Raw genomic sequence first — 26,678 nt, 5'->3', positions numbered from 1 at the left:
TAAAATTAAATTCTGTTATTTCTGGACATGTATTTATCAAGAAATTTTATTACAGTTCATTTTGCTTCCTTACCAATATCCAAACTTATAAAGTACCCGAGATGATCCTTAGACTTAACTTAAAGGGAAAATGTTAACATCAGACTTTGTCAGGTTAGGGTTACTAGTAGCACTTTGATTTCTAAATCATAGCGGATCTGTGCTTTGAAACCTCTCTCAATCACTTACTTATTAGTGATTTTTAAATATAGCATTCTATTCTAAAAATAAGGGGTCATGCATCTAAATGACGAGTCCTATCCAAAAAACAAAAACAAAAACAAAAAAACACCCCACAATATTTTCACCATTTTCCTTTCTGAAGAACATAAATATATTTGATCCCTAGAGAACATTGCCGGTGGGTTTCAGGCAAGCAAATAACAGCTTTTTAAAATTAACTGCTTTTCACACTATTCACTTGCTTCTTGAGGTTAGGGGGAAATGTCTCTCTCATTTTGGGATTCACTTAGTATGCCTTTCATTTATAATTTTTAGTTTTCTTATATATTATTTCCCCAATACTTTTTGTGTTCCCTTGTTCTCCATGATGTTTCAACCCAACAGTACTACTGAAAATCTTCCATGTCTTATCTACAATTGCTTCTTCTACCTATGAACTCATCTATTTACATGTTTTTGTTACCTTTTGTATTTATTGTCACCTGACACGATCTCTGACCTCAAGCAAATAAAGTAATGTTTTTGTCTTTGTAGTTGTTACACTCAGTCTATTCTTTGGTTTTCACTTCTTCTAGGTTTGTTTTACTATTTTATTAAGCTTTTCTATTTCCCCAACTTTGTGGAAGTGTGATGACTTAGTTTGATTCATTAACCAAATAATCCATAGACTTAGCATTAGATGAAACGATCCTAGATTACAATAATAAGTTAATTGAAAACATTTTATATACAAATTATATGAAGGTGTGCATGCATGCATGGGGTATGTGTAGACTTACGCCTGGATAGTACAGAAGTGATGTACCAAATGCAACATTTGCTGGGTGCTCCCTGTTTTCTAAGGGCTTTCATACATACATATACCATTTGCTCTTCACAGTAACCCTATAAAGCAGGCAAAGTATGGAATATGCCCATGCTAGCAGTGAAGGAACAGAAGCTGAGGAAGGACTGGTTAGATGACAAAGAAGGTTCTATCAACTGTTATTTGCATTCCTCTTTTTTTTTTTAAGCACAATATTTTCTTCTCCTATGTTATGTGGCCTAAGTTTAAACTCCCTACACCTAGAGTGGCAATCTCTGAATAACAAAAAACTTTCAGACTCCGCTGAAGACTGACTTGTGTCATATAATGTTTAATTCAACAAAATAAATCATTTGCCTTGATATGGGGACTTCTTACAGGATCTCACCTGCCATTCAATCTCTGTACGATACGAATTACATACAATGTCACATATTTATGAGGAGTCTAATATCCTATTTATGTGTGGTTGGAAGAGAAATTTAGTTCTCAGAGAAATGTCCCCTTCTTTGTTTCTGTTTAATCACCAGGTTTCAAACACTTACGAATGTTTATTAGGAACCTCTCCTGTGTAAGGAACTCTGGGGAGAAACACGCAGGATACCCAGCCAAGCCCTGCCTCCACCCTCTCGAACTCCCTGTGCTCCTGCCATGCTGGCCCCTTGCTGTTCCTTCAGCCAGCCAGGGACACTTGCTGCCTCAGGACTTTTGCTTTGGAAATTCGTCCAATCTGTTTGCTCTTCGCAAAGATATCAGCAAAGCTAACTCCGCCTCATTATTTGCTACCTCTTCTGAACTACTTTAGTGGTTCTTCTATTATGGTGCATATTCCATTCTAATTTATAATATAGTTATTGTTATATATTAATCTTTCCCTAGTAAACTATACACCCTCAGGGGACCATACTGGGGAGAAAGAGGTGTATTCAAAGGCCCTTACTTGTGGGCGCCTGGATGGCTCAGTGGGTCAAGCCTCTGCCTTTGGCTCAGGTCATGGTCTCAGGGTCCCGGGATCGAGCCCCGTATGCGGCTCTCTGCTCAGTGGGGAGTGTGCTTCCCCCTCTCTCTCTGACTGCCTCTCTGCCTGCTTGTGATCTCTCTCTCTGTCAAATAAATAAATAAAACCTTGAAGGGAAAAAAAAAGCCCATACTTGTATAATGTGCATCCTCTTTACAAACCTGATAGCCTAACATCTTGTACATAGCAGGAAATTAATAAACCTGTTATTTTAAGTTGAAATGCCAAATGAGGAATCAAAAGTTAATGCCATAGGCTAATGTTCCCCAAAGTGTGAGATATGTACCACCTTAACTGGAAAGTATGGATACTGTTCTTTCTGATTACACAAAGGAAATACGTCTCACTGTGATGCTAATATGTCTTTAATACCTCTACAATACTTAATAAATCTTCTGGTAACAACAAAAGAACAGTTTTCAGGCTCTTAGCTTTTTGTAAGTACAAGTGTATAGCTAGAATTTTTAAAACATTATTTGGTATTAATCATATTAGTTTGTTATCTTTTATTTAAAGTGATACTGATTTATACTTATGGTTCTGATTAGTTCTGATTTTTATGTTAAATATTAAATGCCTACAAAGAGAATTTATACCATAAATAATGAAGAGTAATGATTAAACAAACACCTGTGTGTCCAACTTAGCTTCCTGTGTTCTTTCCAGACAACCCATTATTCTCTGTCTGAATTTGCATTTCCCATACTCTTAGTAAGGATAAATATTTTCACATGTTTACTGAGCCTTCATGTTTTCCATTTGTGAGATGCCATTTCGTGTTAGTTTCACATATTCTAATTTGTTGGTTTGTGTTTCCTTACCGATTTGTGGCTGTTTTCTACATATTTAGGAACTAATAGTTTTCTCAGCCACATGTTATAAATGTTTTATCATCTCATAGCTTTCATTTTTGCTCATTCTGTAGTAACATTTAGTAAACAACTTATTATTTTTAAGGTAGAGGAGCATATCATTTGCGATATTTTATTTGTCACTTATACTGTCTGGGCACTATTTGAGATAGCATTCCCAACCTAAGGTCATACGAATATTCTTCATATTTTTTCCTAAAAGATTTACAGTTTTGTTTTTCACACATTTTTACACATGTGAGTATTCTATTTTTATTTTTTCCATATGGATAATAAATTGAATACTCCGTCAATTCCCTCACTTATGTTCAAAGATGGCTATAATCTATGTTGAGTTTTTATGTGTCTGGTATCTCTTGGAGAACCTTTATTGTGTCCTGTGGACTAATCCCACACATCCAAATTGCTGCAGATCATTATCAATTGCCTGCATGGTAGCACAGATCCTGCTCTGCTTGTTCTTTTCCTTCAAGGGAATCTTTTTTTTTTTATTATTTGACAGAGATCACAAGTAGGCAGAGAGGCAGGCAGGGAGAGAGGAGGAAGCAGGCTCCCCGCCGAGCAGAGAGCCCGATGCGGGACTCGATACCAGGACCCTGAGATCATGACCTGAGCCGAAGGCAGAGGCTTAACCCACTGAGCCATCCAGGCTCCCCCCCGCTTTTCTTAAATTTATTTATTTGACAAGAAAATCTTTATATTCTTCACCTTTCATTCTTTCATATACCTTTTTGAACCCGCTTGTCCAGTTCCAGAAAGTAAGAACATAAAAAAGTACATTTTAAAACCTGTTGAAGTTTCCATTGGAGTAGCTATAATTTATAGATTAAATTAGGGATATTGGATAACTTTACAGTATTGAGTCTTCTTGTCCATGAGCGAGTTATGCATGATCATTTTTTAAGTCTTTAAAAAATATTCCAATAATGTTTTATCGTTTTTCTCCATAAACATCTTGAACATCTTACAAGATTTATTTTTAAGTAAACTAATTTTTGTGTCTATTATAAATGGAATGATTTTACAACTTTTTTTTCCCACTTTTTTGCTGGTGAATAAAAATCTAATTGACGTATAGGAGTTGATTTGGTATTTAGCAAACTTACTAAAGTTTCATTTGTTATAATAATTTGTCTTTAGATTCTTTCAATATTGTTTTATATACAAACATAAGACCTCCAAATGACAGTTTGATTTGCTTCTTTTCAATTTTAGTGCTCCCTCCTTTTTTATACTTAAATTCATTTTTATTTTATGTTACATTGTTGACTAGGTCAATGAATAGGCCTTATTAGTTATTTTATTATGAACTAATAATTGCATTGAAACTTCTCCACTAATTATTATGCTTGCCAAAAATAATATTTCAAATACTCTTTATTAGGGTAAGAAAATCCCTGCTTGTTCCAAGTGTTCTTTTTAATCATGAAAATATGTTGAATTCAGATTTTTCTGCAACTCTTGAGATAAACATATAATTTGTCTCTTTTAAACTGCCAATGTGGTGAATTCAATCACTTTATTTATTGAGATTGAGCCCACCTTGCATTCTTGTGGTAAAACCATTTTAATATAATATAAACTCTTTTAACATAGTGGACTTAGTTTGTTAATATGTTCTTTAAAATTTTTTAATGTAAAATCACTTAAATTTTTCTTTTACTATCTTTGTCTGGTTTTAATATGGAGATTATACTGGGCTTATTAAATGGAGTGACCCTTCTTTTTGTATTTTCTGGCACAGGTATGGAATTATGTATATGTTCTGGTATTTTCTTTGTGGGGAAGTTTTCAACAATTTATTAAACTCTTTAATGTTTATGGGATTTTCTACTTCTCTCTTTTTTATCTTAAGCCAGCTTTGGTGACATACTATTTTAAAACCATTTCCATATAATCCCATTTATCCAGCTATTAGTACAAAATTGTTCATAATATTTTCTTTTTTTTTTAATCTTGTGCATTTTGGATTTTCTTAAAGTAAAATTTAAAGTTAAGAAATAGCATATATATACTAAACTATAATCTTATGGGTATTGCTTAATGAAATTTTACATATGTATGTAACAGTGTAATCACCACATAGATCAAGATATGGAACATTTCTAGCACCCAGAAGAATCCCTTTTGCCCCTTCCAACTCCATGCCATCGCAGAGATCACTATTCTGACCTTGATCACCACTGATTAGTGTTGCCTATCGTTACACTTCATATGAATGGAGTCACATACTAGCAGGTGCCTGGTTCCTTTTTTTTAACATTGTGTATATGAGTTCCCGAGATTTGTTATTTAACAGTAGTTCATTCCCTTTTATTGCTGTGTAGTATTCCATTGTGTGAACAGAATGAGTTCACACCATTATATGAACGCATTTATTCATTTTCTTTTGACAGACATTTTGATTGACTCTAGCTTGAAGCTTATATGCAAAATCCACTATAAATATTCCTGTTCATAACCCATGGTGAACATTTGCACTTACATCTCTTAGATGTAGACCTTGGAGCAGAATTTGTGGCTTATAGAGTCGGCTAGTATTCAACTTTAGTATATACTGCCCAGCAGTATTTTTAAAGCACTTGCACAAAATGATACTGCCCCTAGTAAAGTAAGAGAGTTCCAACTGCTCTCCATTCTTGGAAAATAAGGATTTTTGCATTCATTTTTACTTCAGTCATTGTGGTAGGTGTAGTGGCTCTCCTAGTATCTTTTAAAACTGCATATATGATGTTATGGCTCCCCTTTCATTATTAATATTATTTATTGTTATTTTTTAACTTGATTAATTTCATCAGAAGTTTAAAAAATTTTGTTAGTCTTGTCATAAAAGTGGTTTTTTACTTTGTTGGCTTCCTTCTTGCCAGTTTTCCATTTCACTATCTTTGCGCTTTGTGTTATCTTCCTCTCCTATTTATTCATGGGCTTGTTTTGTTGTTCTGTTTCCAGCGTCTGGAACTGGATGTTTAGCGTATGGATATCATGCCTTTTTAAATTTCCTAATATGTATTTCTTTCTAATATGCATTCTTATGGTATAACAATGTTTTCCTCTAAGTGTTGCTTTGTTTTCACCTGGCAGGGTTTTTAATATAGCTTTCTTTCAGTTCTAAGTACTTTTAATTTCTCTTTTTATGCCCCCTTTGTTCCACATGTGGTTTTAATTTTTAAATTTATGGAGGTTTTTTTAAAAAAAAAAAAAAACAAACTTTTTCATGTATCATGGATTTGTATTGTGGCCAGAGAATTTGATTTGTGTGAACCTCGACTTCTAAATTGGTTGCAACTTCCTTCATGATAGGCAGGGTGTGAAGGAGAGCACCGGGTGTAAAACGACGGGCGTGGGCCTAGACAGAGGCTGCAAGAGATGCAAACGGTAGAGAAATCACAGCAGCTTGAGAGTGGTCAACCCAAAAGGTTAGAAGAACAGAGAAGACACGGGAAATAAAAATAGCATTTCAGGCAAGAAGGATTAGGAGAAAGATGGAACACCGTCAAAAACTGGGGGGCAAAAGAAATTACGATTTGATTTGGTCAAAGGGCTAGCAGAATGCATAACGGATGATATCAGACAGGTAGCTAAAACTCCAGACAGGGCCTCAGAAGAAGGTCGAGATCTGAAATGTGATATTTTAGTCATCTGCATGGGGTACTAATGAATAGGAAATAAGTAATAGGAAATGAGGGTGAGGGGACGAGAAGGGCAGATTAAGAATAGAACCTTCAGGGAAAAAATATGGAAAGGTGAAAACAGAAAGTATAAATAAGGAACTGGCTAGTTAGACTTTGTTAAAAGTTAAAAGTGTTTGGCAAGTGGCGCCTGGGTGGCTCAGTGGGTTAAGCCGCTGCCTTTGGCTCAGGTCATGATCTCAGGGTCCTGGGATCGAGTCCCGCATCAGGCTCTCTGCTCAGCAAGAAGACTGCTTCCCTCCCTCTCTCTGCCTGCCTCTCTGTCTACTTGTGATCTCTCTCTGTCAAATAAATAAATAAAATCTTAAAAAAAAAAAAAGTGTTTGGCAATTTGGGGGGCATTTTCTAGGTAGACAAAGTACATCTAATAGAAAATTGCATCTATATTGTGCAATGAGTAGAGCAATACTGTAATAAGAGATCCAGAACGTAGCTCTTGATTTTCTTTCATTATTCAAAATCATCTTGAATATTTACTAATTTCTACCTCAACGCCATTTAAGCCAAAATGTAAAATGCTTTGCCTAAATAGAATCCTGCCACTATGTAGCATGACTCCACACTCTTCTGGCTTAGTCCTCAAAGAACAAATATTATGTGCAATTCACGATTCATGGCTATAGACAAAAACATTCCTATTTCTGAATTTCATATGTTCTAAGAAGGCATTAGAACCCTATGAAAGGCATCAGCAAAAAAACTGAGAACTAGAAATAAGTACAGAAAATGTGAGGATGGTAGTGGCAGTGAGTTTAATGTGTGGGTCAATGATCAATGCCAGGTGAGCATGGGACTAGGGATAGAGAGTGGGTATGAGGCAGGTGCTTCCATGTTCCACACCCTCATATTTATGCCAGGGGTCATTAACTCCCTGTACCAGTACACTGTAGCTGCCAAACAAATATTGAACACAACAATAATAAATCGGAAAGCAGACTGAACTTGGCAAAGCAACAAACTCTATTTCAAGAACATCTTGAATCTTACACATTTGTTTGGTCATGTAAATTTTCTACTTAATTTTAAAGTATCATTTACCCAGAAGGAGCTTGCCTAATTTTTGCTCTCGGCAAAATTTAGTATCGACAATTTGAAATATAGAAACTTAAAATCCATCCTTGTATGGAAATTTTTATTACATAAAACAGAACTGTGGAACTTGAGTGGGTTCTGAATTACCATCATGTACATATTACCATTTCAGTATATGAACCATAAAGAAAGACTATTGACTTCCAGACATTTAAAACAGACCTTGATATTGAAGGTGATTTTTGAACTATTAGAAACTTCTGGCCTTTCAGTTTATTTTAGTATTTTTAGATCAAACCTGACTTTAAAGCATGTCAGCACTTTGGGGTAAAGTAATCTTTATCTTTATGTATTAGTTACTGGATATACACGCATACATATGCAGAAATGGAGTATATGCTATTTTTGTCACTTCAAAGTACTTACACAATGTTCATTTATTCAACTGACATTGACTGAGACCTACGACAAGCAAGTTGGGTATTCAGAGGTGAGAAAGAGGAAGAAGAAAATAAACAAGTAAAAAATTATAATTTTAAAAGGAGATCTTAAGGAGGAAACTAACTTCAGTAAGATTTTGGGGGGAAGCCCATCTGAGCAACATGGGAAGTCTCTGAAGAATGTTAAGTGACTCCATGTAATTTACATGTCTGCAGGACAATGCAGCATGAAGAATGGATTGGAAGCCGGCAGAAGATGGAGAGGGATCCATTAGGAAACTAGTGCAGTATCCAGGTGAGGAGTGAGGCCCAGACCATGCTGGTGGCTTTGGAGATGGAAAGACATGGATGGGATGACTTGTTAAAGGCAGAATCAAGAGACCCAGTACTTATTAACAGATTAGATGTGGGGAATGAGGAAAAGGGAGGAATCAGGAATGATTCCCTGGTTTCTTGCTTGAATAACTGGCTGTAAGGTGGTTCCCTTTACTCAAATGATGGAAGTTTGGAAAAAGAATAGGTTTCAGGAGAGACAATCAAGAGTTTAGACTGTACTCGTTACACTTCAAATATATAAAAGAGACGAAGATGGAAACATCAAGCTGTTAGCACACAGTAATCCAGAACTAAGCGGAGGTCTAGGCTATGAATAGAAATTTGGGGATTCTTAGCATGGAGATAGTTATAGCCACATGAAAAGATGAGAGGCCTACTGAGAGCATAGACAGAAAAAGACGGCCAGGGATGAGCCTCAAATTATCTCTGTGCTTTTAGAATAGGGATGGGAGGAGAAACCTCCAAACACAGAAGTAGGAGGAAAACCAGAGAGCAAATGCCTTGAAGTCAGAGGTGCACATTGAGGGAAGAGCCATCTACTCTGCCCCATGCCATAGGCATGATGGGGAGAGGAAGGCTTTCTTTGGAACCTGGACACCAGGTGGGACCAACTACAACTTCTCTGGGAAATCCGGCCATGAAGTGGAGTAGGATGATAACAGTGGACTGACACATCATGGGTGACGATGGAACGTTTTAAGACCAAATGGGGTAAGGAAGTATGGATAGTGATACTGTAGGTAACACACTCTGAGCAAGAACACACATTTATCCAATACCTTCTAGGTTTCCATCACTGTAGCAGGTGGCTCCTGCATGAGGAAAAAAAAAAAAAGCGAGGTGGCCAGCTGTCTTGCCATACTGCCATGAATGGAGAAAGGCTCTGGGTGAGCCACCAGCCAGACATAGCTCCACGACCCCCATCCATAGACGTATGTGCCTACTGTGGACCTGGCACTGTCATGGGTATTAGAAACATGAGATTGAGTAAATTCTTGCCCAAGGAATTCATAGGAAGACAAAGGTAAAGAGGTAATTACAAAACAATGTGACAATTTTAATATATTTGTGACATATTGTATACACAGAGCATTCAAGGGGAGGAGAGGTGTTTGTGGTGGGAAGTCACGGTCATAGGAGGACTTCTCGATCTATAAATAGAGGGTAAGTTGAACAGCCTCATGGAAGGTGGAGGGAGATTGTTGGGTAGAAGAGACAGGGCAGATCTTAATGAGACACAGAGGCAGTGTGTCACCTGCAGGTTAATTAAAGTATTTTCAACTATGGAATAAGGTGAAAGGTAAGAAAAGGAAGAGAAAATTTATCAGGGGCCAGAACCTGAAGCGTCATTTTATTTCACAATAAAAGGATATTATACTATCCTATAAGGATGGAAGTACAGAGCACTTAAAATGTTTCGAATAGGGAGGGACATGCTATTCAGATTTGTGTTTTAGATAGATTGTTCTGGCAGCTTTGTGGAGATGGATTTGGAAATGATAAGACTAAAGTCCAAGGGAACAATTAGGAGGCTGCTTCAGTCGTTTAGTGAAAGATGATCAGAGATTGAATTACAAATGTGGTAAGAGGATGGAGAGGAGGGGATTGATTTAAGAAATATATATGAGCTAAAACAGAGATCACTTGATGGCCAACTGGATGTGGAGAAAAGGGAGACAAAAAAATCGGTGGCTCCACAAGTGAAACAGAAAATATGAGAAAAGAAGCAGGTTCAGAGAAAGGATGGTGAGTTCAGTTTTGGTCCCACTGAGTTTCAAGTGTATGGAAACACGTGAGTGACTATCTCCAGCAGGCAACTGTGTGTGTGGGTCTGAATATCAGTGCAAAGGTGTAAGTCACAGATACCCTTTTTAAAATCCGTTTCATCGAGAGGTAATTCACATATGAAAATTCACTAATTTTACACCTGGTGGGTATTAACAAATGCATATAGTCATGTATCCACCGCCACAATCAAGATATGGAAAAGTTCCATCAGCCCACCCCCACCCCCCCCAAAAGTTCCCTCCTGCATTTGGGAGATATCATTTGGAAAGTCATCCATAAAATGTGGTAGCAGGAGCCATGGGAGTGGATGAGGCCACATGGAGGGGGTATGCAGAATGAGAGAGCCACAGGGCACAAACTTGTAGGAGCAGACAGAGGAAGTAGGCTATACATCCCTCTATGAAGGCAACCAGGAGGGAAAAAGGACGCTTGGTAAAGAGGAAACAGCCAAAACCGAGAAGTAGAACAGTGAGTAAACTAGGATAAGTTCTCTTTAAGGAAAAAACAAACAAACAAACAAACAAAACAAAAACAGCATTGCATTGGTCAGTTATCAGCAGAGACCTGAAAGAAGTCTGCTGCCGTAAAGTGATGGAAACAGATGATCCCTTGCAGTGGGTGGAGGAAGGGAATGACCACAGAAAGTAAGACAGCAACACAGACAGGATTTTATGAAAAGAATACGGATGAGACAGCAGCCAGAGGAAAGTCCAGTGGATTTACGAAAAGAGAATCTTGAGTCTGGAGTTAGAAAGCCAGCTGCCCAGAGCTCCTTGCCTACCACTTCCTAGCTGTATCACCTTAGATCTCAATTTATCTGGGCCTGGTTTGCTGCCTGTAAAATAAGGCAGCTTAATCAGATGGTCTCCAGAGTCCCTTCTGGTTCTGATTCTGTGGCTCTGCATAGCCAGCAACACAGACACAGATGGAAACCCTTGCAAGAGCAATTTCAGCAGACTGGCGGGGATGGCGTGAGCTGAAATGTGAGTAAATGACCCCTTGAAGAAACCCGGCGATCAGACGTCCTGGAGAAATGGAAGCAGAAGGACACATGCTTCTAATGTCATCATAAGAAAACATATTAAGGTCCAAATGGGGCAGAACCTGACCAGGCTGGGCCAGTGTCAATGAACTCCAGAAGAAGAACTAACATTTATTCAACACACAGTAAATGTCAGTAACTCTGCAAGGTGTTTCGTGTACGGAAAAATCTGGATGGCCAGCATCCTTCTTGTGTTAGTTTATCTCTCCCGTTTATGGAATCATCGTAGGTAACGGTGGTCAGGCATAAATGTATATCATCCACGATCTCTGAGAGCTAAAGGGAAATGAATAGGTTCCCCTAAATATTTTATTCAAAACAAAGACTCCATAGCAAATTTAGATTGATAATTGTAGGATTTTGGCACAAAGAAAACACATTCACAAATTCAGGAAGCATTATGCAGAAGAATTCAGATCTTTTGATTTCAATCCCAAATTTCTCCATTCCATGACAGCTACCTACTCTTATGCTTCCATAAGTGTCCTGTGCCTTGTCTTTCATCCATTTCTTGGATCGCATGCATTTATCCAATACTTAGCCTTCCCTAGATTATATCTAAATCCCTTTTAACTAGGTAATCTAGTCTCGACCAAAAAACATTCTTTTCAGTCTTTGAAATACTCATTCCAGTGTCTACCAATACCCTTATGTGATCACAAGTCATAGCCCAGAAAAAAAAAAATCTAATCTTGTTCTTGACAATATCTGTGTATCCGGGTTTTATTATGTCCGTGGTCTCCTTTTCTCTTCTGAAGTCTCAATCCTCAGCAAGAAGAGATGAAAATACCACCTACAGCACTAAGCCCTTCATTCCTGCCTAGGACACTGAAGTCAGGAGACATACATGCCACACTTCTTTTTGTGATAAAATGTATTCCTGCACGGCACACCCGTCTTTGGGCAAAGACTTATGTAATAACTTCTCTTTTACCTATGTGGTAAAAAATTTACACAACACACAGGAAAAGTCACAGAAGCTTAACTTGACTAACAAAGAATGTAAGCAAATTAATTTTTATTATAGGTCTTTTTCTTGCTAATGCGTTATTTGAGGCTCCTTTTTGTAAAATTCCACGTGTTTAGATTAATTTTCTTTGTCAAGTCCAAATGATATGGCCTACTGTACATTTTTAAGTGCAGAGGCTATCAGAAAGGAAGTGAGCGCCTGAAATTTTATGATCTAAATAGTGTAATGAAGAAAAAATAACAATGATGAAAATGTCAAACCAATTAGCACAAAGGAAATATGTACAACTGAATCCTAATATCTGGTCAGGTAAGGACATTGCTACATGCTCCTAATAATCAGGCTTAATAAGGAAGGCACCTTACCCTTCTGTTTAAAGAGTCACTTTTAAGCCTTGGTATGTAGGTGCTTACAAAACACTACTGTAAAAATTACAATTAGGGGTGCCTGGACAGCTCAGTCAGTCTGACTCTTGATTTCGGCTCAGGTCATGATCTCTCAGGGTCATGGGACGGGGCCCAGTGTCAGGCTCGTGGATTCAGCTCAGGGTCTGCTTGAGATTCTCTCTCTCTGCCCCTCCCCCTCTCAAATAAGTAAATGAAAAAATAAAATCTTAAAAAAAAGAATTACAATTAAGAAGTACTTTTAAAAATATCTTCTACATTATTCTATTTAAGGGCAAGATATAGTTAAACTTAATCATGAAGATTTTAGGTATAATTAAAAACTTGACCACCCCTTAAGGATAAGTTCTTTAAGCAAGTAACTCTAACCAAATTAACATGTAAAGATTATTCATATGTTCTCCTCCATTTAAAAAATAAATCTCACCTCAAGTGGTATAGTAATATATAGCAATTTAGGAACATCAGAAAACATAAACCAAGAATAGAGAAGAAAAAACAGGCACAATGCCTTTCTATAATCTACTAAGAAACGAGAGCCTGATTTTGCTTGATTTTAAATGAACACACCACCACAATTGCGCACGCGCGCACACACACACACACACACACACACGAATGCAGTCATTTCAAATCAATTTTATGCACCATTTAAATTAAACATGAATATACAAACTCCCCTGTATATGTTAAGCATAGCAAAATAAGAAAGGGGAGAGGAGTAATTTTCTGCATAAATGTTTTTCTAAAATTCTTGTTCACAAGCATTTTAAAAATAAGACCTTTTGGGGACAACTGGGTAAATTTGAATATGGACATCTTAAAGATGACATTACAGATCTATTTGATTTCTTTTTTTTATCTATTTGATTTCTTTAACTGATTTAGTTAATCGCCTTAATTAATAATATTATGATTAAATGGGAAAATGTCCTCCTTCTTAGGAAAACCACGATGTCTGAAACTTACTTTCATGTAGTTCAGATTAACAAAAAGTTTGCAGAGAGAGAGAGAGAGAGAGAGAGAGGGAAAAATTGTGACAAAATGTTCATATCTGGTAAATCTGTGATATGGATACACAAACACACATTCACAGTGTTATTCCCTTAGCTTTTCTACAGGTTTAAACATGTTTGAAAGAAAAAGTTGGAAAAAATAATTCATTTCATCTGATTAGAACAACCAAGAGACACTACTTGATCCAACACATGAGTCAGGAGCCATTATCAAAACTATGCTCTTCCAGCTGTCCTCATCAGTTTGAGAGGACTTCACTTATTTAAATGACAGAAAGGTGCAGATTTACTTTGAAGGAGAGAAAGGAAAGCAGCTTCAAAGTTTGGGAGCTTGCCTGTCACGCAGATGTCACATTTCAGGAGGATAGGCTCTGTGTCAGTCTTCCCAGCTCTCCCCTACCAGCTGACTGATGGCTATCTGCAGGGACGTGCAGGGGGGTCTCCAACAGGGTGTGAGTGCAGAAACAAGATAAGGAAAACGCAGTGACCCCAAACTGAAGGGAGATGGATCTCCCTGGGGTTTTCATTTGGATGGATCTCCAGATAGGGGCAGGTAGGGAAGTGGAAAGAACTCTTAGAAACTAGGTGATAAAGCATAAAGAAATTATAATAAAATGAGCCATCCTCTGCTCAGCTTCAAGGACTGGTGACTTATAAAACTATTTCATTGTAAATGAACTTATTTTTCATACTCATTATGGTAAAGAAGGCATGAAACCACTCTTACACTAAGGGAAAAAAAAAATCCACTTTCATTTTGAAACCCAAGCCCAGATAGTGAAGACTAGGGGACATTTAAGGGGACTCCTTGAAAAGGAACACTGGGCATGTGGCGCTTGATAAATGTAGGGGCTTTTAAAAAATCCTGTTGTGCGAAAATATTTTGCTCACCACCCAGAAGACAAAGAGAAACAGTGAGTGTTGACAACATGGTATTATAAAGCCACCCCTACCCAATTTGTTATCCACAAATATATATATTCCTTTTAATTTACTCTAAGCCAGCATGTTGGCCCATAGCATCTTACTTTTATGTCATTATCTCTCTGCCATACACACAAGTCATAGCTGGGGATTTCAACTCGCGGTGAAGCTATGCTGAGATTCCAGATCTCAGTGGTGCTGGCATGAGCGCTGATCTCTTCAGTCATAGAGAAGACAATATCCTAGGGAGACTGGAATTAGTCCTATTTTGCACCATTCAAGCCAAAATGCTGCTTATCAAGAAGCAAGTAATTGCTGGCTAATGGCTATGGGGGTGGGGGTGGAACCCACTGCATTTCGATCTAAGCATCTCTCGGCACATGACAATAAATAAGGCCGCGGAGAGTGGCACACCAAGTGGCAAGGGTTTCCTGAGGAGGTTAAAGAGCAAACAGTAAAAGGGCAAGTTACCTCGTCTGACTGGGAGGGACTGATTCTGGGCATTGGCGATACTTGCGGAGTTTTCAACTGTGTGCTGTTGCTCTCTGGCACGAGCTCTCGGTGGACCGTTTGGATGTGGTTCTGGAGTTCACTTTCAGACTCAAACTTCACGTTGCAGCTAGAACAGCGAGTCTTCAGTCCCCCCGCCTTGCCTTTCCCCTCGATGGCAGCAAGATTCTCATTCTGGCCCAGGCCCGGCCTGTTCGTGCCGGGAGGGACGTTGATGCCTGGGCTGCCGCTCTTACTGAGGTTCACACAGCCGGCGCACAGACCATATGGCAGGCCGTTGATGTCAAGTTTCACCAGATCCTGCTTGGAACGGAACTCTTTGAGGCAAGACGCGCACTTGTACAGTTTTTGGACGTGCTGGCCACGCCCCGTGGCCTGGACGGCGGACCCATTCCCCGTCTTTTGCATGTGGAATGTCCCGTGGATTTTGAGTTCCAAGGTGGAGGTCACGGTCTGCATGCAGACCACGCAGCGAAACCCCGTGAGGGAATTCCGCAAGTCAGGGTGCATTTGGCAATGCTCTAAAAACTCCTCTTCGCTCTGGAGAGGCATCTTGCAAATGCGGCAGTTGCCCGTGTCCAGACTCTTGCTGTGCGTGACTTTGTGCTCTGTCAGGGTTAAAAGGGAGGGAAACCGCTCTCCACAGATAGGGCACATGTAGTGTTTGACGGGGCCGAGGTGGGTCTGCATATGCTCGCGGAGGCCATTTTCGGAGAAGAAGGTTCGAGAGCACACGTTACACTTGTAATTCCCTTTGATGAGCTCGGCTTTCTTCTTCACGATGGCGCTCTCCCCGGGTCTGATGTTGTGGTCCCGGAGCTGGTGGTTCTGCAGCAGGGTCTCCATGGTGTAGGCCGCCCCGCAGATGTCGCAGCCGTACATCGGCTCCGACGTGTCCACGTCTTCCTCGCTGCCGTCGTGGCTGTTGTGGGACTCCTGGCTGTTGGTCAGCAGGGTCTGCAGCTCCACCTCCTCCTTCTGGACCTGCTCCGAAGCCCCGTTCGCCCCGCAGTTGGGAGTCTTGGTCTCGAACACGCAGTGCTTCTCCCGCAGGTGCTTCTCCAGCAGGATGATGGCGTGGAAGGCCTTACTGCAGAACTTGCAGTTGTACTTCTTGCTGTGGGTGGTGATGTGGCACTGGAGCTCCACCTCAGTGCCAAAAGACTCGCCGCAGAAGATGCACTTGTGCACCTTGCCTTGATTTTCCAGGTGGTTGTGTTTCACGTGGAGCTGCAAGTCGGTCTCATTCCGGAAGTCCCAGTTGCAAGATGTGCACCTGTAGACCTTCTTCTCGTTGCTGTGCTTCACGGCCAGGTGGAGCTGAATGGAGACTTTCGAGTCGAAAACTTCTTGGCAGAGCGTGCACCGGAAGAAGACGAAGGTGTGCATGTCCAGCAGGTGTTTCTGAAGGTCGTCCACTGATGTGAACTGCTTGTCACAGCTCTCGCAAATGTAGTAGGTGGAGGTGATCATGAAATGAATGGTGACATGCTTCAGCAAGGACTCTTGGTTGGGGAATTCCTTGTTGCACTGAGGGCAGGTCAGTTTGGGGAGCACAGTGTCGAGATGAGTTTTTAGGTGAGTCTGAAAACTGTCGAGGGACGTGTACTTAGCACCACACTGATTACAGATATACTCTCCCGCCGGACGCCCAGGGGCGCCGCCCACCGCCTGCATCATCTTAAGAGATGTCTGCTCTATGGCCACAGGAGATAAGGGGCTCAAGGCCCTGGATTTCTTGCCGTTGTGAATATAATTCAGGGCCAAGGGAATGTTTTTGTGATTCTCTTTGATATGCTTGTTCAGCTTAAGAACGCTGTTGAATATTGGCGAATTCGTACAGTAAGAACAAGAATAGACTTCTACGACCGGTTCCTTCGGAGTCCCGAGAACCGGAGACCCGAATCGGGAGCCACTGAGGTCACAATGGACCTGTCTTATGTGCTCTTCCAGGGAAGAGTCAGTGAGAAACCCCATGTAGCAATGGGGACAAAAGAACGCATTGCTATCCTTAGCGGCAGGGTTCGCAAATCCGTGAGAGCATCGGATATGTTCCTGAAGGGTGTTGAGGTCGTTGACAACTTCGGAGCAGAAGTTGCACTGGTAGACTATGGCAGGCATGGCAGAAACGATCAGACCCGGGTCCTGAGCTTCATGCACTTGCTTGAGATGTTCATTCAGGTTATAGAGGGAGGGCAACACCTCCAAGCAATACTGACAGATGTGGGCCTGTTCGGGCTTGTCTAAATGCATCGTTTTCAGGTGAATCTGCAGAACGGCCAGACTCGAGAACAACTGCTTGTTGCAGTAAATACAGCTGTAGGTCACTTTCGCCTGTTTACTCGAGGGGACGGTCAGGTCGGGGGTCTGCTGGGCGGCCCGCTTCCTCCCCCGGCTCTTCGGGATGGGCGGGGCAGCCTCCACCATGGTCGAGCTATCCACGGAGAGGTTGGAATCCGGAGTCGTGCTGGACACGGACGTGTAGCCCACCGTGACCAAAGAGGGGCTGTTGCTGTGGTTGCATGACTCGGCCTGCTGGTGGCTGTCCATGTGGCTATACAGCTCCTCGACGGTGTGGAAGCTCTCCGAGCAGATGCTGCAGGAGTTCTTCTTCTCCCCGCCGTGCACCTGCTCCATGTGGTTCATGAGCGGCGTCTCCTCCACAAAGAGCTCGTGGCAGTAGATGCACTGGAGGGCCGCCCGGTCCTCGTTCGGGGAGCACTCGGGGTGGCACTCCGCGATGTGCTTCTGGAGGTCTTCCGGGAAGTCGAAGCCTTCCTCACACTGACTGCACTTCTGAGTGTCCTTCATCTTCCAGTCCTCCATCCTGGAGCCAGACTGGGAGCCGTCCTTGTTTCTCTCATGAACCTGCATGTGTCCGTGCAAGGAGCTAGAGGACAGGAACCCACGGCGGCAAATGGCACATTTATATGGCTTGTTGGATGTGTGAGTCTTTAAGTGGATCTTCAAGTGATCACTGCGGGAGAACGCAGCGTCGCATTCGCTGCAGTGGTACTTCTTGTCCCCCGTGTGGAGCTTGATATGGCGGTCTCGGCTCCGCTTGTGTTTGAACAGCCGACTGCAATAGGTGCATTTGAAAGGCAGTTTGTCGCTGTGGCTCTGCTCATGGTGCTTTAGGTAGCTGAGGCGGCTGAAGGACTTGTCACAGAATTGGCATGGATACGGGAGTCCGGGGCCGCCTTCTTCCTCTCCAAAATCGCAACCTTCTCCGTGGCTAGGGGAAGTCTGGTCCTTGCTAGACGGTGAGGAAGCCGGCCAAGAGCAGGTGGGATCATCTTCAACATCCACTCCATCTGCAAGGAGAAGCAAGGGAACATTTCATCTCACGGGCTGAGACCTCGAGAGCGAGTTTACCTACCATTCTTGACAAGTCCATTAACGGTCGGACCATCTAGAACCTTCCGGTGGCGGCGGGGTTGGGGGAGGAACCCAAAAAAAAAAGAACAAAAAAACTGGAGGACAAAATATTTGAGAGGAACACTTTCAAATCTGAGCCCAAAGCTTTTATTCTACATTTACTTTTTACTGGCTTATAAAATGTAAGAAGATATTAAATAGTTCTATGTCTAAATTACCACTTTTATTACTTTTTATCATTTTTCCTTAGAAGCAAGGTATATATTACGCATCAACAATTTTATTAAAATGCAGATTTTAATATATTTAATGTTTCTTCTGTATTCATTCTAAAATGATTTGCATATTATGGGAGCATCTGAAGAACCAAATGAAAAGAGGAAATATTACAGGAATGATTTAAAATTAATGCAGTCAACCCAGATGTCTAATATTTAATAAAAAATTCCCTCTACATTTTGCTTGTTTTTCTATAAAAAGGCAATTCTGAAGACCAAAATCTTTTATGGGGTTCTTATTGATACAGACCTTATTGCTTTCAGCAAAAAAATATTAAAAAGTAAGCACATAGAGGAAGACAGAAAACACAATAATAATTACATCTTGTGTAATGAAAGACAACCAGGATTTCTTCAATAACTGAAAGATTCGAATACCATAGGCCAGAAAATGGATTATTAAATGTTAGCAGGGTACCACTAGATATTGCATGTAGCTAGGATCAGCCAGGATCAAGAAAAAATGAGAGTTTCACAAGGGCCAGATTGTAATAGTGTATTTTGTTTGGAAAGTTCAAGAGGTGGCCCACCATTTCTTCCTTTTGCAAAAGTTTCAGCGGCATGAACTTCCTTAGCCAAACAGGACCTGCACTTTGAGGTGAGCAGAGACAAAGTGACTTGTGAAAAACTGGAAACAGGAAAAGTGATAAATGATTATGGTAAATGCTGAAAGATTTATGAGTAACAAAGAGAAGACAAACAAGACTGAAAGCCAGATATAACCTTAGCAAGTTATCCATAAAGTAACTCTACCTTATATTGGGTGTTCTTTAACTATGTTCTTGGCAAACATGCACTCCTATCCCTGTTGCTTTCTTAACATCCAAGTGGAAAATAAGACCTTCTCAAGTAGGTTATAAAACCTCTTTTTTGCTTTTCAAAACAATCTATCATTCAAGGCGAGAAGAAACTGTAAAAGCTTTTCACTCTCCAAAAGAGTAAGATTTTTCAGAAATGCAGATGATAAAGACCATCAAGTGAAGCTGGTGGACACAGTGATCCTATTAGGATAATAGGTTCAATTAGAATATTATTAGGATATTCTAATAAAAGCTGATTAGAATGTGATCAAGTAAGTTTTTAAATTCTTCAAAGCTCAAGTTCACTAGCAAGCTATATTATTAACATAAAAGTAGAAACTGGCAAGCATTATGTAAACAAATTCCACGTCTGCTTTCTTTAAGGTAACAAGATTTTACTAGATTATCAGCCTCTTGCTTATCCACAGGAAACAGATGAGGATCATTCCTTTCCTGCATCTAGAAACTGATGACAACACCATCTCACTATCAATGCCAGATGGCAACCATCTAACTCTGAGAAAACAACCAAACACCATTCCTGGATCCCTGCCCACTGCAACAAAGCTTTGCAATACAAGTTGAAAATCGCATGATTTTACATCCTCATTTAAATGAGTCTGTAACCCAACATGTTTCCAGCATAAAAAAGGATCTAATAGTTGTGGCTTTGATTTAAATTTAAAGGTGAGTGCGAAGGAAGAACCTAGACAGACAAGCTCAACTCACCATCAACCATCAGATAGAAAAACGATTTTTAAAATTTTAAAACAAAACAAAACCAAAAAAAAACCCCTCAATGGTGATTCTAGCTTCCCTTTTAAAAAACTATGAGGCACCTAAGGACGGTGTCCCTAAGACAAACCAAAGTTTTAAAATATTTCCTTTAAGTGAAAAAATTGCTATTTATTAAATTTGCTCAGCATTCTAGGTAAAAAATCTAATATAGTTCACATCTTCTCTTATATCCTGTTGTTTCACTGAAAAATATTTTCAAACACATCATCTCATTGTTACAGTTGGAAAAACAGTGAATCAGAATCTTTCATGAATCTAGACTCGAAGAAAATAATTACTGACCCTAAAAATTTAGCAAGTGAACTTATTATTAAAATGCAGGTTGTGTCCAGGCATGATATACTTTTACACAAATGTACAAAAAATTACAGAGCAACCGACCATTATAAATACTGTGCAATCCCTGATACCACTCTTAAATCGGGTTCTTATCCGTGGCCATGCCTGACTCCTACTTATTACATAACTGTTCTCTTAAGCTTGTAAATTTCAACATGTCAAGTGAGCTGAGGGTTAGGATCAAGTTTTTACTCAACCAGGCTTCAAGGGAGCTGGAAACCTTCTCTTCCCTCTCTCCGACCCCTATTATTTGGTCTTGGGGGAAAAGAAAGTGAAAATCACAGATGATGTGTCTTTGTAACCGAAAGACATGAAAAGAGAGTACAGGATTCGGAAGGCTTGGGCTGGGGGTTGGAACAGACGGAGCAGGGTGAAAAGTCTGAGCAGGGAACGCTACTTTTAGAAAAATAAATAAAGGTTTCATGAAAGGCTGATTTCTATTTTAAAATCTAAATGGTAAAAAACAAACAAACAAACAAACAAAAAAAATACCTCATTTGCTAGTACTATAAACGGATGTGTGCTCCCAGGGACACACAAGGCACTCAGTGACAAAACTCCCAGTGGGGTTGGTCCTGGCTCCAATGGTATCGGTCTCCCAAGACTTCTGTGGTGGTGGTGGTGTGGCCAGTATTCTCTGAGGTCTGCCTAAGTCTAGAAAGCTGCCCGTCTCCAGGAACTTCAGCTTTCTGGCAATCACCATGCAAACCATGTTTAGATGGCTAATACAGATTTGAACAATTTCACGTTCTTTTTTTCACATGGGAGAAAACTATGGAGGATTCTTCCAGGGCTGGTTTCTGAATCAACTCAAACTCTCTTTTTCCCCTTGGCACTGACTAAGTGCTACTTACAGGAATGTCTTTCTGCCGGCCCAATAGCAGGTTTTCTGCATTTCAATGTGAAGTACTTAACATGTCCATGTTACATTTTAATTTTTAGAATCAGTCACTTCACACTAGGTGACTCTCAGAGAACTGTAGCTCTTACAGCCAGGAGACGGAAAAAAAAAAAAAAAAAAAAAAGAAAGAAAAGAAAAGAAACAACTTTGCTGGAAACCAGCTCCCCGGCCTAAAAGTCTATTTAAAGATGCAAATGTGTGTGCATAGTTAGTGCAGATGTTTTTCTACAGCAACTGTACTTGCTGAGTTTCGCCATTTCCATAAAGCACATTAAAACAAGTGTGTGAACACTGCGAGATGAAAGTCTCCAACACTCCTGAGACTTTCAGTGGAAAGTAGAGCCGCCTGACTTTTCTCCAAGCAGACAGGAATGCCCATGATTCAGCAGCCTGAGTAAATAAAAGAGGTCCTTATTTCCTAATTTTGCTGGCTGGCCACACTGCAGCAGCCTCTGTGCTCCTGCCAAAGGGGATGCAGGACTGGAACTACACCCAGCCGCTGAAGGCCTGTCTTTGTTAGCCAGCCAGGCTTTCCCGACCATCTTCTGGCAACAAAACGACCATATCCTGCAAGGAAGACCTCCATCTCAGGCTTGATGGTTCTCCAGTCTGCAGAAAAGGACGAAACGACAGATTTCGCCGGGTCTGTGTCGGAGGAGGACAGCTGGAAACTCAGTTAGCGGCGGAGCAACACCTGTTCGGTCATATTTACGGGGGAAAGCGCTCACGAACAAAAAAGTGAAGTCAGACTAGGAGAAGGTGTTCCACAGAGCACAAAGTACCTTTGTGATATAAGCCACTGGCCCCCAGTGTGCCGGCCTGGGGAGGAGAAGGCAAAGACTGGGTGTGATGTTATCCTGGCTACTGGGGATGAACAGATGAGCGCACCCCCAGAAGGGCGCATCAGTTGCCAATCAGGGACCCGACCCGCTGGCAGAAAAAGGCTAAGGGTCCTGGCCATTCTTTTTGGCTTTCGAGCCAAACTGAAGTCGCCGATAAAAATAAAAATAATAATAGCAGTAATAAGATCAAAGAAGTAGGAAGAGAGGATGTGCAGAAAGGTTTGGGAGGATGCCAAGGTTTATTTTGCACCATTGAGCGCGTGTTGAGGGCAGGGAGCATGCCTTTCAGAATGTTGACTCTCACAATATGGGCCGCCTGAAATTATTAAGGAGAAAGTAAAATAAGGTAGAGGGAATCACTGTAGATGTTAAAGAAATTATCCAGAGCTCCAAAGTTATGGAAACTTCTGACATTTTTCATTCTTCACACGGCTGGGCCCTTGAGAAGCTGGCTTACTGATATCCTTTTGCTACCTGAGCTCATTCACTGCAACCGCAGGGTACTCTCTAAACTGCCCTTCGGGGACTCAGTATCATGTGTGTGCAAGTGCCACACAGCAAGGTTCCTTAACAGGGACAGGATTTACATCTATGGTTACTTTTTAAGTGAGGAAAAGTACAAATACGGACGGACAGGTCTGCTGCCTCTGTTTTCAGGAGTGTGATGACTCAGAATGAGAAGGAAAAGTCAAGAGTCTGGAGTTTTATTTCTAGCTCCATTACTGACTTAGAGAGTGACCTGGCCAAGTCATTTAATCTGGCCCTACCTAGATACCTCACCTGCAAAATGAATATAATAATTCTTGCTCCATCCCCTCTGGGGTATTCCAGAGATGAGTGAATGTTTCTGGGGCACCTATCATCCCTGGAAGGAAAGCGGAGTAAGTAAACAAAAGGATTTACATGTGTGGCATGCACTTATGTTTCCACATGTAAGAGTCTCGGTGTTTAGTGTAAACATATTTTAACATGTTCTTTCCTTTAATGAAAACACTGGAAGATTAGCTTTCAGGATCAGCCCCATGGAAATCCACAGTGCCTTAAGCGTTGTACATTCCGTCATCAAGAAAATAAAACATAGATAGCTGGTGATATCTAAAAATTAATGGACCATAAATCCAGGCTGACTTTGTTCCAAGTATTAAATTATCATACATAAGATATAATCTTGGGTCTTTACAGACAGATAACCTTGGAACAAGTGTTTTGCTCTGTAATTCTGAAGCCAAGTCTGTAATTTTCAAAGTACCTCTCAACACTAGCAATACAGTCATTGCATTACTTAACATCAAAATAAGTTCATTTAGAAGATGATCTTTCAAGTGTAGACAATAGGTTAAAACACAAGACCCAAGCAGATTTCCAGGTTATTTCCTCCACCAGCTTAAAATGATTATTTCTGCCAGCACGGGCCCTGTAAGAGCAGTTCTGAACTCTCATATTAAAAAGAGTTCATAGTCCTTTTTTCATTCATTAATTACCCGAGCCACCTTAAAAGAAACGGAGAATCCTGAGGGGAATGCGTAGTTGTGCACAAAGACAAAAAGAAGCTAGGCACCACTCAAAGAGAACAGTGTCTTCACTTCACAGAGGAGACAGAGATATTTCTTGTGTTAACCTGTTGCTATCACAGTAACAATTTTACATCACCATACGTAAAACCGTCTAACCAAATTACACAATACATTTTTAAAGCAATGGTTTTCGAGGGCTAAAGGATACGGTCGTTCTGAATAAACCATTACGCATTATTACACAATTGCTTCCTTTCATTCTCAATAGAAATGTCAACAGTTTTAGAAAAGCTGCAATTTTAATGATATAACTTTCATACTTTTTGCAAAAATCAACAGCTCCACATGAAATTCACTTCTTTGTCATAAAACTTATTTAACTACTTGAAAATGTATACTCTTTACGGGGTGTTCAAAAGAGAAATGTAAACTTTAAAATTATTTATAATTCACAGATGCTTTTAAATTCTGTAATGTTCCGAATTGTTCTAGAAGGGCCAATTAAATGCATTAACGGTTAGGTTACGAGGAAAAAGAGTGGTCACCTACTAATGATAGGAGCTGTGGGGAGCAGGAATTGGTGGCACACGTTTTTTACCACAGTATGAAGAGGAATTCCAGCTATCAGAGCTCACTCTCAACTAGAAAAAAGAAGCTCACTCTCCCCGACAATCCTTTAACGCTTCGGATGCGCCAACATAAGAGATAAGAAGTTGTTATCACCCCTCCACTGCCCTCCATGGGTCTTCATATCCACGCTGTCTATTTCGCCAGACACATTTCTATTTTGTGTGCACAGAGAAGTACAAATGTTTTGCTTACTGTTGCTTAAAGTTCACTTGAACAGACGGAGCTCAATGAATTCCATCTTCCGCAGCCAAATTAAACAGAAAACAGTGCATTCTTAAGCAGTTCACACTTAACTCCACCTCTCAAATCAGAGGAAAAAGCTGACGCACAACTAGTTAAAGAACAGTCATCATCTCCCTCACGGAAACTGAGACGTGTTTCTGAAGCCAGACAGAAGGAAAGGGGTTTCCATTTATGTGGGGGGTGAGGACCGCTTTACTTTTTCTATCTTTTGGCTCACTTAAAAATATATATAACTAATGATAAGTGTCAACCTCTTGGCATCCAATAATTGGCAATTGTGTATTACGCATCTGTGTACAGCGCTGCAAAGGAGAGCCTTCTACATTATTTAACATGTTTCTCTTTCCTTGAATAATCAGACATCATCGTGGTGAATTTCCCAAGCTCTCTTTTCTTTTCATCTCTACTGTTTCAGGTTAGAAGGCATGTTGTCGTTACTTTCTGGTCTTGTGTTTACATCAGACCTCATACCACAAAGAATTTGAAGCAATTCTTCATTGCTTATTTTGTTCATTCATTCATTTAACCAGCATTTTTAAAGCACCTACTATGTGTTTGAGTCTGTTATTAGCTTATGCACTCTAGAAATTCCTTATTTTCTTTTAAGTTTTGGCTTCCTTATCTATATAATGCCAGAAAAATGTCAGCCTGTCTCATAATTAATATTATAAGAATCAAACATGACATTGTATAAAAGAGCTTTCTGAATGTTTACAATATAAAAATGTACTAAATTGCTACTACTACCATGAAAGTCAAAGTTACCTTTAGGTTATAACTGAAAAATGTGAAAACAGCACAAAGGAAAACAAATTAACTATAATTTAGTTGATGCTTTTTTCATATTGAAATTCTACTACTTCTATTTTTTTAAAGATTTATTTATGTGTTTTAGAAAGAGAGAGAGAGAACAGGGGAAGGGCAGAGGGAGAGAGAGAATTTCAAGCAGACTCCCCGCTGAGCAGGGAGCCCGACATGGGGCTCGATCCCAGGACCCTGAAATCATGACCTGAGCTGAGGATGCTCAACCCATTAAGCCACCCAGACAACCCTGAAATTCTAATACTTGTAAAGGTAAATCCTGTAAGTAAAAGGGGTACTTTTTTTTAAAAGCAAAAAATAAACAAAAATACCTCCCCAAAAAACATCTTCTGAATGCTATTATAGTTATCTGGAAAGTTCAATGTGCAGTAGCTATTCCTTAATAGCTGCATATACCGGGAGGTTGTGATGAACTCATCACCAAAGTAAAACACCATAACAGAATGGCCTACATTCAAAATCTTGAAGCCTCATTACATGGTTCGGACACCAGCTCTATATTTCACATTATTTTACTTGTTTAGAAATTTCTGGAGGCAAATTCTATTTTGCTTCAATATCCTTTGCCCTAGTGTGAAATATACCTGTTAAACTTTTTTTTTTAATCCACACCTTCTGGAATTCCCAGCAAATTTCTCAGTGGTACCACGCTAATCATTAATAATTCTACATTAACTGCTTCACTAGGGGAGTATAAGGCAAAAGGGATTCTTCCACTAAGAAAACTATCTTTGAAAATATTTTTGTTAGTGAATGATGGGCCTCAGAAAGTTCATTCCACGGCGTTAGTGGTTTCTTGAAGAACTGCCATAACCCACTAGAGTTTTCAAAGCACTCAGATTCTCTTTCCAAGAGGAATCCAGTCCATCGGAATGTTTTGTCATATTAAAATCTACATTACTGAGTATTTTTCCAGCGTGTAGGCTTTGGTCCAATGTTAGTAAGCTTTTGCTCACAAGGAATTATAATGGTCCTGCAAGGATGTTCACTCGGGCTGAATTTCGCCCATATTATAACCACAGCACAGTAAAGCTGACATGAATTTCCAGCAGTTTAAAAAGGCCA

The 26,678-nt window shown here is 40.1% G+C and overlaps 1 protein-coding gene across 3 annotated transcripts in view; it reads right to left on the bottom strand.

Moving 5' to 3' along the window:
- Positions 1 to 26,678, bottom strand: part of ZNF521 (zinc finger protein 521) — a 285,149-nt gene that overhangs the window by 144,286 nt on the left and 114,185 nt on the right. For all 3 annotated transcript variants that reach the window (XM_047698079.1, XM_047698077.1, XM_047698078.1), the window contains one exon: positions 15,030 to 18,382. In XM_047698079.1, the coding sequence (XP_047554035.1) occupies positions 15,030 to 17,942 (2,913 nt within the window). In that variant the 5' untranslated portion in view covers positions 17,943 to 18,382. The remainder of the gene's footprint in view (positions 1 to 15,029; positions 18,383 to 26,678) is intronic.

This window comes from Lutra lutra, chromosome 12 (assembly GCF_902655055.1).
Source record: "Lutra lutra chromosome 12, mLutLut1.2, whole genome shotgun sequence".
Taxonomy (NCBI): domain Eukaryota; kingdom Metazoa; phylum Chordata; class Mammalia; order Carnivora; family Mustelidae; genus Lutra; species Lutra lutra.
This window is presented reverse-complemented; position numbering and strand designations above follow the sequence as displayed.